The sequence below is a fragment of the Acanthopagrus latus genome, chromosome 24 (genome assembly GCF_904848185.1).
Source record: "Acanthopagrus latus isolate v.2019 chromosome 24, fAcaLat1.1, whole genome shotgun sequence".
NCBI lineage: Eukaryota > Metazoa > Chordata > Actinopteri > Spariformes > Sparidae > Acanthopagrus > Acanthopagrus latus.
The window spans coordinates 12,594,447-12,609,113 of record NC_051062.1 but is presented as its reverse complement, the minus strand read 5'-3'; the positions used below and the strand labels follow the sequence as shown (position 1 = coordinate 12,609,113).

The 14,667-nt window shown below is 43.5% G+C and overlaps 1 protein-coding gene across 2 annotated transcripts; it reads right to left on the bottom strand.

The window, feature by feature from the left end:
* Positions 1-7,192: 7,192 nt before the first annotated feature.
* On the bottom strand, positions 7,193-9,791 carry si:dkeyp-34c12.1 (uncharacterized protein LOC570187 homolog). 2 transcript variants are annotated; one of them, XM_037091097.1, is made up of 8 exons: positions 9,527-9,791; positions 9,372-9,438; positions 9,164-9,288; positions 8,985-9,083; positions 8,263-8,447; positions 8,073-8,130; positions 7,936-7,998; positions 7,193-7,831 (listed from the first exon to the last, which is right to left on the bottom strand). In XM_037091097.1, the coding sequence occupies exons 1-8, from the start codon at positions 9,677-9,679 to the stop codon at positions 7,340-7,342; spliced, it is 1,242 nt and encodes a 413-aa protein (XP_036946992.1). In that variant the 5' UTR covers positions 9,680-9,791; the 3' UTR covers positions 7,193-7,339. The 2 variants fall into 2 exon arrangements, with proteins under 2 accessions (XP_036946992.1, XP_036946991.1); XM_037091096.1 differs by having other exon boundaries at positions 7,193-7,858; positions 9,527-9,789.
* Positions 9,792-14,667: the final 4,876 nt, after the last annotated feature.

Genomic DNA, 14,667 nt, shown 5'->3' with positions numbered 1-14,667 from the left:
TTTTTGATTACATTATGTTATTTCGCAGTAATTTTTGTGCCCTGCTGTCAGAACATTTTTTACAGTGTGTCACCTTAAAGTGCCAATATGACACTAATTGGCTGATTCATCGCCTTCAGAGCTCCAGTGGTGTAAAGTCATTCTTGTAATTACGTCCCAGGAGGCGTGTGCACACTTCCTTTAAGTTTCCAACATGAACGAGCTCGTATTATCCTCCGGAGTCAGGAATGGCAGCTGTCTCGCATTCATGCCACTGTAAGCAAACGGATGAAATATAGCAGCCCGAAAAAACGGGCCGACAGGCCAAGATCTTGTCTCTTTTCCGTGAAAGCTCCGAGAGCCCTTCCAGACTAATTAAGGGATCGTTTTCAGACGAATGATGGATTCCTGTTCCTCCACCTCTTCTTACCGGTCACGCTGCAGTGGGTGGGTGAGAATTTACAGCCACCTCCTTTACGGGTAATTTGCAAGTCGCCCCACTTTGAAGCACGAGGAGCAACGAGCACCGCAGGTATTTCGGCTTCGTGTTGCGAAACAGTCGAAAGCATCATTAGAGAGTCTCGTCGTGTGTTTTCAGGGAGCGTGATGTTGAGCAGGAGAAGCCGCTCGTGCTCGTGCCCAACCTGAAAAAAAGACGAATTCCTCCCCATTTGTGTGTCAGACGAAGCCACAAAGCCCTGTTTTATTTCTGCACTTGGCAAAATATTTGCGTTTAATATCCCCAAAACAGGCTCACTTTTACGCCTCGCAAACCAGAACCGGATCGCTGCGATCCCAGATTCTGTCTGTTACGGGTTCAAAAAAACAAAAAAACCCAACAAAAAACCCCCAAACTCGGACATGATGCAGAGACATTCGCACACACCAATTCTACATCCAGTAAGAGAAATAGGCCGCAGCTGACACACCAAAGCCGTCCTGGTGCATCATAAAACACAGATGCAGGCAAAAAGAAAGGCCAGAAACAGCCGAACTGAACCGGTCGGGATCAGCAGAAGTCCAAGAAGTCCAAGCAGACAGTGCAAATAATTCCCAGCATTCCTCAGAGGAGCAGAGCAAACTAAACCGGGCGTTTTTCTTCTGCCAGACGGGCTGAGACTCTGATACCTGAGAGTAACAAGCATGAAGATGTGTCGAAATTAGTTTCACTTTGGTGTTTTACAACCTGAAAATTACTTTTAGCCCAGAACATGCTGGGATCTTTCCTGTTGACCCTGTGAGTGGTCTTAGGCCCAAGACTACTGCTGGTAGTAGTAGAGAGAATTAACCCCAGACGGCTCAGGGGGGTGTTGGATTAGTATCGCTTGTGTTTTACTTAACAAAGCAGTTTATTTACTTTGTGTAACTCTGAGAATTTGATGGCACTAAAACACCAAATTCTCCTTTAAGCTCTTCGGATTATTGTAGGTGTTTTATTGCCTTGATTAACACCTTTCCATGAGCGTTAAGACCACTTATGTTGAGTTCTAGATATAAAAAACTGATATCGAGGAAGGTAGACTAATAACATTAAGTTGGCACCAATTGGCATCATACGACCAATAAAACTGTTTATTTATTGCTAAAAAAAGTGTAAATGTTTATGATTTTTACCTCCTTCTACTAAAAACACTAGCACTTGGATTTCCAAGCCTTCACCAGAACGGTTGAATGTGAAAGCATCTCATTACGACCCATTTTTATCGTTAGACGACGCCCTCTAGTGGCCATTCTGATTATTACGCAGCAAAGGAGGAAGTCAGGGGACGTAGTACGTAGCACTTACGTGATCACACTTGGTGGGCGGGGCTTTGGGAGGGGGAGGGGCTTACAGAGATTGGCAGAGAAGATGAATTGTGGTGCTGCAGCAATGGACAGTATGAGGAAAGTCATCTTTATCACTTAAATGTTAACGTCTGTCTAATTCGTAATATTTAGTATATAGAGTTTCCGATCTACATAATCAAAGCTAGTGAGCGAGATGTGTGTTTTTGATATTTAAGGGGTATTAAATTCACATTAGACACTTAATGTTTGTTAAATTGTGTCCCTGAAGGTTTCACACCGTTCTTTATTATCCAGCAAAATGACTCCCAGACATGGAAACAGCTGAAGTCAGCCATCTGTGGGAGACTTTATCAACTCCATCAGCTTTTCACAACTCGGTGCTGCTACAGCGTTGATGTGTTAATCTCACGATGGATGGATGTGAAGGGGCGGGGGGCGTTCAGGCGAGCGTCATTTCAGTGTCGGGGAATAAAGAGTCAAAACAAAACAGAGACAGAACCATAACAAGAACAGCAGCCAGACCGGGAGAAGACGGACTACTGTTGGTCTTCGCAGTGGGTCCCTGCAGCTCGGGCCCTGGACCCCGTTCGTCCAGCTCCTCTCTTCGTTTGCCAAGAGGACAAGTTTGTGTTGGCTCGGTCTCGTCACATTACACACAGACCATGTTGACTGAGAACGAAGTCGCTGCCTACGAACCCTCGACGGAGGTCTGCCAAAGCTTATAGATGCTAAATCCGAACAGTCACAAGTTTGTTTGATGAGGTCCCGAAGTTACGTTTGATAGTCCGAAACAACAATTCAACGTAAAAATGTGCAAATATGATATAGACATGACTTCATCGGCTGCTGTCTGAGGTGTTTCATGACATTTATATGTGAATATTTCTCTAATTAAAGCTTAAAGTATATTCTAAAGTTGCTTTAATAAGAGTCTTTAGGTATTTCTGCCTGCTGTTTTAGGATATTTACCAAACAACACACACTTTTAAGGATCTTAAGGAATTTTAAGGTGCCTGTTCTGTCCTGTATCTAAGCAAATGGCAATGCACCTTAATCTAAATCATAATTAGTAACATAAATTGGCCTTAATTAACATCATAATGTCTAGATGTTGAGGAAAAAGGGATGGTCTGTTTACTTACAGCTGTAATGGAAATCCAGAAATACATTTGAAAAACTTCTCATTTTTAAGTGCCACTTCCAAAACAGGTCACTACGTCTCACTAAAATGTTTCGAGGAACCTTAAATGAAGTGTGACTAGAGTTTAAACAAATACATATATCATGTGATGCTTCTTTGAGGGCGCACACACCGAGACAGACATGATCTAACACGTCTGGTATTGTACATTATATTAAAGCAATCCTGTGTGTGAGGATTCACGCTCAGCTGATGACGTGACTGTTACATGAGACGCGGCAGGCAGAGGGACTAATTGACTTCAGGTGTGTATTTACATGAGCTGTTGGACATCGTAACGTCTGTCAGGCTACGATACGCTCCTCATTCAGACCACCAAAGATGTTGGAAATTAAGTGTGGAGGTCCTTTACTAATAAAAAGGTGGCTTAGCTTAGCACAAACACCAGCACTTCTACAGCTTGCTAACTAAGATGTTCTGTCACGTTTGTTTAATGCGTATCAAGGTGCTGGCGACCAGCATAGTTTTCAAGAAATAGTCCAGCAAAAACCTCCCGTAAAACTCCAACTTAGAATTATTTATTTAGTTATTACAGTTTAAAGAAACAAGGTTAAATAATGTTAATTAGTGAGCTTTAGAGGTAGATTTCAGGTAGATTTTTTGCACATAGCCAGGCTAGCTAGGCTATTTCTCTAGCTCGAGTCCTTATGCTAAGCTAAGCTAACTGGCTGTAGCTTCATATTTTCTTCATGTTTTTTGTTAAAATCTAACAAAGTCCAAAATCTAACAATGATGTCGATCCATTTATAATTTTCATAGCCTTTGCACAGAGCCAAGCTAAGTAGACTATTTCTCTAGCGCAACTTCTTATGCTAAGCTAAGCCAACTAGCTGTAGCTATCGTATTTCCACAGTACGGACATGTGTGGTATCAAACTACTCGTCTAACTTACAGCAATGAAGTAAATGAAATCACATTTAGGATAATGGAAGCACACAATTCAGATATAGAACAATGTTGTTTTTAGACATTTGACTGTGGGATTGTTACATACTGTATCTTTAATGTGGACACTGTAAGGTAAATGGTACAACCCTGTGGTGAATGATTCCTTTACTGTAATAATAAAGCAGTAGAGACTTTCCCTTTTCACCATTGTTGAGGTCAGGATAGGAAGCATTGTCCAGATGTTTAGTCTACTGCATTTTATTTTTCAGTTTGCCTTCCGAGTCACCTACAGCACACCCTTCCTTCCTGTCTTCCCGATTCCCGGCAGATTCCACAAAATGAAGCAAAAACAAACGACTTCTTCTCGTTCTGCTCCGCTCTCACTGACTCTGTTTGATGAATTTGCCTTTAATAAGCTGCTGCGAGAGTGTTGAAGTTGTGGATCTTTGCGCACCACCGAATGAATCAAACATTTAGACGGAGTTATAGCTTCTTACCACTGTGCTTCCATGGTATTCACATCATGCGGTGGTTCAGACCCTTCACTCTAATGATCAAACCAAAGCTCTTTCGTGTCTGTGGTCGTCCTCACTCTTTCAGAAACCACATTACAGACGAGTATCCTCTTGTGAAGTGCTCTCTCTCGGTTTAGGGTCTTAGTGCGACTGGCAGCAGAACTGAGCAGCAGGATTCACACTTTGCCTCCACACTGAGATCTGGATCCGTCACTGTTCCCGCCTCGCTAGACTCTGGCAAGGGCCACTCGCACATGTGTCGCGGCCCCTCGGTCTCACTAATAAGACTTTTACTGGGTTGTCCTTGGCAGGGTCTGAGTCTCGGGGTCTAAGCTACACAGAGAAGCATTACAGGGGAGGACGGGCGGTTCTGGACGGCACGCAAAGAGTCTGAAACTGAAGAACTTTGTCACACCAAAGACGCTCCGCTGTTGGATGGCGTTCATTAAGCATGGCGCGAGTGTTTTCACAGATGTTGGACCTCTATTGCATGAATATATCTTTACCTTTTTTTGTCTTCTGATAAACTCAACTCACCCAGAAACATTAACACATCAGCCTGAGAACGAGATCCAAGAAAATATGATTTCTCTTTTAAAAAAGTTATGTTTTTAAGTCACGATCCTTTGATTAGTTCTGTGCGAAATTTAAAGCATGATAAAGACGATGTGTGTGTTTGGCTACATATTGTTCTCTCCCTGGATTTCAAACTACGCATTTCATAAAGGACTGCAACTAACAATTATATTATGTATTTTTTTGCTGATTATTTAACTAACTAAACACAAATTTACCCAGAGCCCAACATGACATGGTCAGAGCGACTGGTTTGTCTAACCAAAGAGTCCAAATTCTCCAAATTATGACAATTCATTTATGAATTTTAAAGGAAAAGCAGCAAATCATCACATTTTTAGAAGCTTTTTCAGATTATTGTCCATCAACAGCTTGATTTGCCACCTTCATCATCAATCATGGGTTGTTTCTTATTTCTATTTTGGAAAAAATTGAAATAAAAATACAATAAAATAAAGTAGCATGAAAAGAAAACACAAACAGAAAGAACATAACATTTCTTTATAGTACATCTACTTATTGAAATATTGATTTTTAGTCCATAAGTGAAGAAACAAACAGAGGAAAATAGAAGCTAGAAAATGTGGCAGGGTACAAAGTAAAACATTATCTCTGCTTTATTCCTCATTGGATAAATCAAATATAATAAGCACAAATGTGAGTATCTACCCATGTTAAAATGTCTGTAGCACCGCCCTCTTGTGGTGGCTCATGGGAAATGCACCTGAAAATCTGAAAAGTGTCTTCAGAGTTTGTTTTTGTACGTGCTGGCACTAAAGTATCAAGACATTTATAAACTATTCTACACTTAGTTAAAACTCTAACTTCACAGTAACATAACGAAGCCACTGTTGCATTAAAACCGTATATGACTAATAGGAAAAAAAATGTTGATAAGTGATTTTATGTGTCTAAATACAGTGGGAAGTTCATCCAGCCGCAGGGTGAAAGACACGAGCAATTTGTATGTAATCCACGAGCCGCAGCTCCGCGGGCCTGGATCCCGGCCGCCTGCTTGGACTCCATCTGTAAACAAGATCTGATTTCTGAAATTGACGCATTTGAGGTAACGTTCCCATGCCTGGATGTTGAAAAGTAGTTCCTGGCTCTGAGTTTGGCAAACGTAGAGCAGAGAAACTCGGAGCCACAGGGAGGGAAAACAGAAATAATGTGGCAATAACAAGGTTCTGAATCCTCTGCAGCCAAAACTCAACTCTTTCTACAATAAACTTAATGGCTTTATTGATATCTGACTGGCGTGTTTAATCGCAGGATGCACGATTCCCACCCTTGTATTACTTTAGTCTCGGCCGGGTCGTTGTGATGACCATCAGACGAATATCTCGCCACTCAGTGTGCATAGCTGCGAGGGGGGGGAGGGAAATCCCTCGTCAGATTCTGGGGATTACGGTCAAGACGGCAAACGAGCCTCCCAGATTGCAGGAAAAGGCCCCAAGGTGGAATAACAAAACAGAACTTCAGCTGTTAAGATAGACGTTACTCCAGTTGTCAAGACCGGGAAACAAATCCTGGCAAATGTCGGACAAATCTGACCGTCAGTTCAAACTTAATTTGTAACCGAAGAAGGTGCCTCCAAAACATTCCAGCTGTCAGCGCAATAGTTCCCACTCGGGCCTCACGGACAGTGAACATGGGTTAGTTTTTTCTTTCCTTGCTCAGACCGATTGATTAGGAGTTAAGATTAACAATGTCACGCCCCACACTAACGCTCGGAGCGTCCAAGAATTCACAGGAGGGAAGCTGTGCTTGTTTCCAACGGTGACGCTACCGCAGAGAGATGAGGTGCGATTGAAACGTCCGCTGTGTTCAAGCACCGGAAATCTCACAGAAACCAAAAGTGTTCACAGCGTTTACGAGCAATCCACGATGAGATTTTCATCAGCGATCGACGAGAAAGGCAGCGATAAACACGTCATTTGAACGCCGACATTAAACTTCAAGTTGGCGCCAACGCTGCTGCTGCTGCTGTGTAGCTGACAATGACCTTTGACCTCCACACCAGAGACTGCCAGGTTTCTATGGTAGCCCAAAAAGGACAAATCAAATCAAATCTGTAAACTCACCTCTAATGTAAGAACTGGTCACTTCATACTCCAAACAAATATTGGGCAACTGTAGCTCCCCTTAGCTAGTTAGCTCAGTTAGCCGTGCATCAAGCGGTTCAGACTGGGAGCTCTAGGACAAATGGGGGGGAAAAAAAAAAAAATAAAAAAGGTAAATCAAGTTCAGATTTTTTTTATCATTTTATTTTCAATATATAACCAAAAAAAAAGCAAATGACAATGCTAACATGCCCAAACGGTGACAGTAGGTCTAAGATTCACAGGCATTAAGTAACATATTGGATCACCATCATCGTTAGCGAACACGTTCAGGTCCGGCTGGCGATCCTCTTGGACCTCCTGAGCCCGGCGCCCTGACCCTCGTCGACACCAGCTTTCTGTCCGCTGCGCGAGGAGGCAGCTTCCTCAGTTTTCACTTGACTGTGATTCTTCGGTTGTGAGGTCTGCGGGGCTCTCGCAGGCTTTCTACGCCCCCTCACAGTTTGTTCCGGCTCTTGTGGTTTTGATTCCGTCTCCTCGACTTTCTTCTGAGGCCCTCGAGCTGCTTTAGCTGATTTTGTCTGTTTCTCCGTCGCAGCAGCTCCGGTCTTCAGTTTCGTCTTCACAGTTTCGCCCGCGATCTTGTTTGCATGATCGTCCTTCTCACTGGTCTCAGCGTCTGTCAGCGTACTCCTCGTTGATTTGGTTTGGTTCGTTGCCTTTTTTCTTTCCTTCCCTCGATGTCGCACTTGGCCTTTTGCAGCTTGTTCCTCTGAGGTTTCGGCTTCCGCTTTGATTTCTGGTGCTTCTTGGGTGTTGATCTGCACTTCAAGAGATTTATAGACGTCCTGTGAAACCATATTATTTTCCTTTAGAGTTCAGAAAATGCTTAAAAAGAAAGACATGGGACGAGTCAGATTCTCACCTCTTGTTGTGCAAGTTCAGATTTCAGGTCGGACAACTGGCTCATTAAACCCTGTATCTTCACCTGAAAGCACATTTATGTAGTGAAAACTCACAAATCCAGAATGAAATCATACGCAGGTAGGAAACCTCTCCTACCTGTTCACTGGTGATCTGTCTTTCAAGCTTCTCTCTCTCTTTAGCGTCTTTCTTCCTCCTGTGTTTGAGACATCCATGTCAATATTTTACCTTTCTTTTCCTCAGATATTAGACTTTATTATTTTTGGAAAATGCTAAAGCAGTCATGAATAAATGCAACCATGATTCGAGATCCAAGCCCACATCTTACTTGTTTGCCACCACCTTCTCCATCCGAGCGAGCTCAATCCTCTTGTCATCGACGACTCTTTGGACGTCCTCTTTGGTCACCATGGCCAGGAGGGACTTGGTGTCCACGTCTTCTAGCTCAGCCAATGGCGAGGTCACTTTGAGGACCACCTTCACCCAGTCGGCGATCTCCTCGCAGGATGGAAACTGAGAGCAACAGCAGATTTTATCAGGATACTTTACACGGATGATTTGTGAATATGAGCGACGTTTTTAAGGCTGTTCCGCCGGCTAAATGTTTGAACTTTCGTTTGATGATCTCCAGCGCCGACGTTCTTTGTGAATTTCCACTGTGATCCAGCCGACTGTAAATGCCAGAGCGGTGATCTCAAGGGATCCATCATCTCTTATTTCGCAGTTTTACCGTCGACATTTTTTGGAAAAACGATGCTATTTCAAGGGCAACATAAAATGCTAGTAGAAATGCCTGTAGCAGACACGGGGCTTGAACTCTGAGAGAGTTATTACGACGGTTAAAAAGGGTCAGATGTGCCCTGATATCTGCTACAGAACTACAAGAATTCATCAAGACGGAGGGAGAATAGCTGGAGGAGAAGCTTGAGTTAAAAACACTGATGCTTTGGGATGACGGCCAACCCGACCTTCGATCCCCAAGAGACGCTATCTGATGATCTGAGACTTTCTAACCAATCGGACCCTTAAGATTCAAAAAAGGGGACCCACCTTTTTGAGTTCGGCCTGTGCTTTCTCCCTGGAGGCATACACCAGCTCTGCAGCCATCATCTCCTTCTTCAACGACTTCTGCACCTCCTCCAGGTCGCTCTGATGACGGCAACACTGACATCTTAGCGAACGACTACACAACAATCAGCAGCAGCGAGTGAGAAAAAACAAACAATCACCTGCAGTTTTTTTAAAAGCTTCTCTTGCTGCATCTTCTTGATGAACTCCAAGTCGCTCGGTGTCAGCTGGTACCCCTTCATCCCTTTCAGCATGGCGTTCGGTTCGTCTGGTTGTGACGCGTGTTCTGAGCGCAAAAAGAAAGTCAATGTGAACATTTAATGCAGGATATAAGCCAATAAAACCAGCAGACTGCACTGCAAAGATCACCTTTTTTAGCTTCAGGCGTGCTGAAATCAAACGTCCTGTTTTCCTCATTGAGATCTCTAAAACCTGCCTGTTGATAGACAACGAGAAGACAGAAGTTTTTTTTTAATCTCAAGTCAATAAGATATGTGAGAAGATCAATAATACTCTGCACGTACCTCCATATTCTCACAGTCCTCGTCGGCGCTACAGAAATCCAGGTGTTTGATTACGTCCGTCAGAGGAGGAGTCCTCGGGAGCTGCCGACCCACAGGGATGTAATTCCCACTAAAACCACTTTCCCTACGAATTTCCTCAAATCTGTCCGACATGTCTTGGATAGGATTTGCAAAAACAATCTGCACAAGAACAAACTTCTCCTTCCTCTTTCCTCCACAGTCCCCTTGTGCTCTGATGCAAACAGGTGGAGGAGCTGTGCTGATAAAATCACTGCATCATTGTCCTCACCTGTGGATAGAAGAGGGCTGATTGCTCCTGTTGACCAGAAGATGGCGACAGATTCTTTTAGTTTGGAAGCACAACAGAGGACAGCAGGGTTGAGACAACATGTACCTGAGATTTTACATTTACTCAAGGTACAATTCTGAGGTAGTTGAGGCACCAATTTCTGGAAAATCTTGTGCTTTATTTACATTTATTTGATACCTAAAGTTACTAGTTACTTTGCAGATTCCACAGTGCATCAAAACAAAAGTAGTAAAAGTGTTTTAATTACTCAATTAAAAACAAAAACATGTAAATATACGTATAATTTTCTTTTTACACATACTAATAATTCCTGTTAATACATCTAGAGCCAGAAAGTTACTTAGATACTTTAAGACTACTCACTTTTCACAAGTAATATTTAACCACTGCATCTTTACTTTGACTTTTCTGTTATTTTTGTGTTTGACAACATTAATTACCATCTTTGATTATATTTTCAAAAAGAAGATGCTTTAATTTAAATTAGCTCAACCTTGAAGAGCCCAAACCACACAGTGTAGCTGTAATTGAGTATTTACTGTATTTTTTTCTTCCTTAAGCTCTAAATATTTATTCCACTGCTGCAGAAGTAATCAGATTACCTCTGTCAGAGATACAGTAATGAACAAACAACACATTGGGTCGTTAAGAGTCGATTTTATTAAAATGACACAAGTAACAGGAGAGAAATCAGCTGCATCGCCGGCTCACAAGGTCTCACATGTGCTGACTAAGTTTCGCTGTTCACCTGGAAAATATTCAGGCCAACTCAAGACAGACAGTCAGACAGACGGGCAGGTGTGCAGACAGACAGATGGACCCTGATACAAAATAGCCAGATAGCACAAACCTGTCTATCTTTAACCCGAGCCGGCGGTGTCACACTGCCGGGCCCACATGTTCGTGGAGCTCCAGGAACTCTAGAGGAGAGTGCTGAGTCGTAAATACCTCTGTTTTTAAACTGCCCGCTCCCATAATGCAAAGGGAGGGGGGACGGAGGACGGAGAGGGGGGGTCACGGGGGTATCTGTGTGATAAATCGGGGCTTTATGACACCGACTTGGCGTTGGCGAGTGGAAAAAAAACACTTGCATGGTTTTACATTGCAGCTAACAAATCATTCCTCAATAAAAATCAAATTTAAAAAGTCATTTTCTCGTCTTCCTCATGCCGACAATTCCTCTCCGGTGTAAGTGTCTCTTTCCGCCGTGTACCGTATCTGTTTTTACACTCAGAGGAAACGTTAAGCAGGTGGCGTGGCTGTCAATATACAATAAAAATGTCCTGTAAGTTTAATAAAACGAGTGTTTAACGATGCAATGTCCATAAGGCAGAGAAATAATTTTCAAGCAAGTTAAATTAGCTAAATTAGCCCACCATGCTACATTTCAAAAAATGCGTCAGTAACAGCAGATGTTTCGGTTGATATTTTGTTGATTTAGCAACCAAAAATCAGAATATAAGATGAGAATTATGTATGTAAGTATCAAAGTGTGTATGAGGACTCAATTTACCGTGCATGTATATAAGGCTCGACACTGCAATAAGGTAGTCGGCTTAGCAGGCTAACACACATAAATGATTTAAATCAACTTTCACCAGTGCTTCTTCTCTTGTAATTGGATGTTTCATATATACTGCTGCTCGGAAAATGAAAGCCTCAAATGACCCTAAACCACTCTGCAGCACACACACACACACACACACACACACACACACACACACACACACACACACACACACACAGACACACTCCAATCCCACTTTTATTGACGGAGAAAAGCCCCTCAGACATCATTGATACCATCACACACACATGCAGTGACACGTAACAAATCCACGCCGGCCATTGTGTGCCATAAAAGCTCTCTGGCGCTGAGAGAAGCGTCCCAAAAAGGTCATTTACAGCTGCTCTGTCATGTAAGAGTATTGAACAGGCGGAGCAGAGCCGTCGTAAAGGGACTGATAAAACTGCTCCCTGGTGTCTGTGGATGCGAGAGAGCGAGGATCGGATGGAAACAGGTGTTTTGACTGAGGCACTAATGGAAACCGGGGTTAGTGTCTCCACACGGAGGAAGACGAAGCAAATCCATCTTTTATTTTCTGTTATTCCTACATATTTCTGCCACTTATCTGCCTCCTCAAAGTAAACAAACTGGTTGACTGAATATGGTAGCGAATGCCTAGAATGAGAGTAAAGTAACGGGATACTCTGAGCGTACACGTGCCGTATTACATGTCCGAATCATAAACAGACACACACCCTCTCACAAGTGATGAGAGACGACTAGTTGGAAACTCCTAGGCCTGCACTTTCTGTCGTGCTGCTCTCAGAGCTGTCAGTGGGGTTAATTTTGTGATGTTTGTGATTAGTGACCGGTGTAAAGTTACCGCGTGCCTCCGCCCAGCCTGGGACCGACGCTGTAAAAATGTCTGGACCCGACAATAATATGTGTTATGCGCTCAAATTCCTGCTAATGCACCTTACGTCATGGGTTTAATCTCAGATCTAGTCTCACGCAGAGCTTCCAGAGTCCATACGTTGTTTCGATGTGTTTGTTTAAATGTAAAGAGGGTTAGAAATCAACACGGTTTGTCTTAAAAATGACTTCTGCTGACCAGTTTTGGTCGCCGCAAAAGCTGTTTTTTTTTGCCGCCGATAAAACACCTAGAGTTTGTCCATCATTCCACATAAAACAACCGGTTTTGGTCGCCACAAGACACGTCTGGAGATGTGAAAAAAGCCAGTTTTGGTCACCAATAACGTCTGGAAATGTCCCACGACAGGCTCAAACTCTTCTGTGTGCCTTGTATTAACATCTCCACCTTCTCCAGCACATTTTATGAACGTAACGCACCACGTCGGGTCCAAATATGCTGATGACTAGACTGTGTACGTCAGTAATTACAAGCCACTGATTTAATTTCCCTTCCTTCCTCTCTGAGCTCAGGTTTGATTATGTGTAACATCTCACCGTGCACGCCTGCAGTCTCAGTACATACAGTCAGGATCTACACAGCTTTTAACGCGCTTGACAGAAATGTGAAATGTGTCGGCACGACATCCGACCCCCGAGCTGTAAACCTTGAGATGTAGACTATAAATACAGACAGACCTGATTTGGCTGATCTGACATAAAACACAAAATCAATGTGGGCTATAAGGCAGAAAAGTAACAACAACATAAATACGGCTGCTCATTAGGACCAGTATTCCCTTAATGTGAATGCACGTGCCATCTATGATTACAACAACACTCGTTATGTTTCCTTAATTGCTGTTTTCTCTGCTTGCGCGGCCACGAGGGAGATGAAACTAATCGAGGCCGTGAAATACTTTTACGGCGTCCATTCATCGAGGGGGGAATAAAAAATAAATAAAAAAATACCAGGGCTCTACCGAGGTTAAGATTCGCCATAAATACCACCCGGACTCAACGTGATGTGCAACAACCTCGACGAATCCTTGTTGCTCGGGGTTGAGAGAACATTTCCTCCCCCATGATTGCAGCAGTTTTTCACCCGAGCAGCTCGACCGCGAGCGGAAATACTGTGCGAGGAGCTTTTTGTCTGGGAAGCTGAATTGCTCCTAATGGTGGTGAGAAAGATGCAGAAATTGCCGTTTGTGGATATTCAGCAGAGGTATAATCACTACAGGATGACAACATTATAGAAACGAGGCGTCAGAATAAAACCTCTCGGCTCAGACGCGTCGTCACGTCGCTGTTATATTTTGAGCTCGTGATTATTTGTTGTCTTTGACATTAAGGCACATTTTTGCGAAGGTGCATTAAAGCTGCAGCAGGAACAGCTGAGTCACTTCCCATATTCCACTGTAAGGCTGAGAAACACAATTTCTATAAGGAGCTGAATCACTCCCCCCCACCTCACCTCATCATTAAAGGGGCAGTTCACCTGAAAATCCAAAAACACATTCGTTTTGGGGTGAGTTGCTGAGTTTGTATCGGCTGCAGCGCTGCCTTCGTCTTTCTCCTTGAAGTGCTCGTAGCACCAAATAATACATTTGGAAGACTCAACAGCGATGCGTTGGTCTGGGAATCAGGAGCTGGTTACTCAAGAAAACCAATAACCTGTTGTTGGGGACAGTTTCATGTCAGACCTATTTTCTTTCTACCAAACTAAACCCACCAGACGTATCACCACGGACGAGATGGTGACACACACCTGGGGGAACGAAGGTGAGTGAAAGGAGAGCTGACCGGGAGACTGATGGCGGCGTGTCGAGGGGAGAGGAACCACCGACAGCTGGAGGACTCGACGCAATTCAGGTCACGCTCACTCGTAGAAACACACATTCACACGTATCCACAGGTCAGTTCTGACTCGGTTACCTTTCCTTTTTCTTTTGCCCTCGAATAGACAACGAATTCATTCAGGGAGCGGTTTATTTCAGACGTGCTTGCAGCCATCTGAAGCCGAACAATGCTCATAATTCTATTACAGCTCTGACGTCTGCACACACACACAGACGGAGAGAGAAAGACTCTGCCGGTGACTCAACTGTCTGTGACCCTCCCGTCCAGAACTGCATCAGAAACTAACCCAGTTCTTTAAAACCGGAGCAGCAGGCGGCACTTAAAGTGTCGGGGGTGCTTATTTTTGGTGCAACCTCACCCCGCCCTGCTCCAAGGTGAAAGAAAATCACTGGAAGGGGCTTTTGTTAAAGGGGAACTGCAACAGTTTTACACATCAGGGGCTGCAGCGCTACACGTGCAGGTTTTATACAGAAATGTGGCTGCGACCAATTGGATAAATTGCCTCAAGTGATGTCACTTGAGTCAGCGGCTACAGGTTTGAAAATTGAAAATGAA

Bases quoted from the DNA above. Each gene is read 5' to 3' on its own strand.
- si:dkeyp-34c12.1 (XM_037091096.1), bottom strand. From the start codon at position 9,679: ATGTCGGACAGATTTGAGGAAATTCGTAGGGAAAGTGGTTTTAGTGGG. The intron at 9,439-9,526 runs GTACGTGCAGAG...GTCTATCAACAG, and splicing joins AGGACTGTGAGAATATGGAG to GCAGGTTTTAGAGATCTCAA. The intron at 9,084-9,163 runs GTGATTGTTTGT...TGCCGTCATCAG, and splicing joins AGCTTTTAAAAAAACTGCAG to AGCGACCTGGAGGAGGTGCA.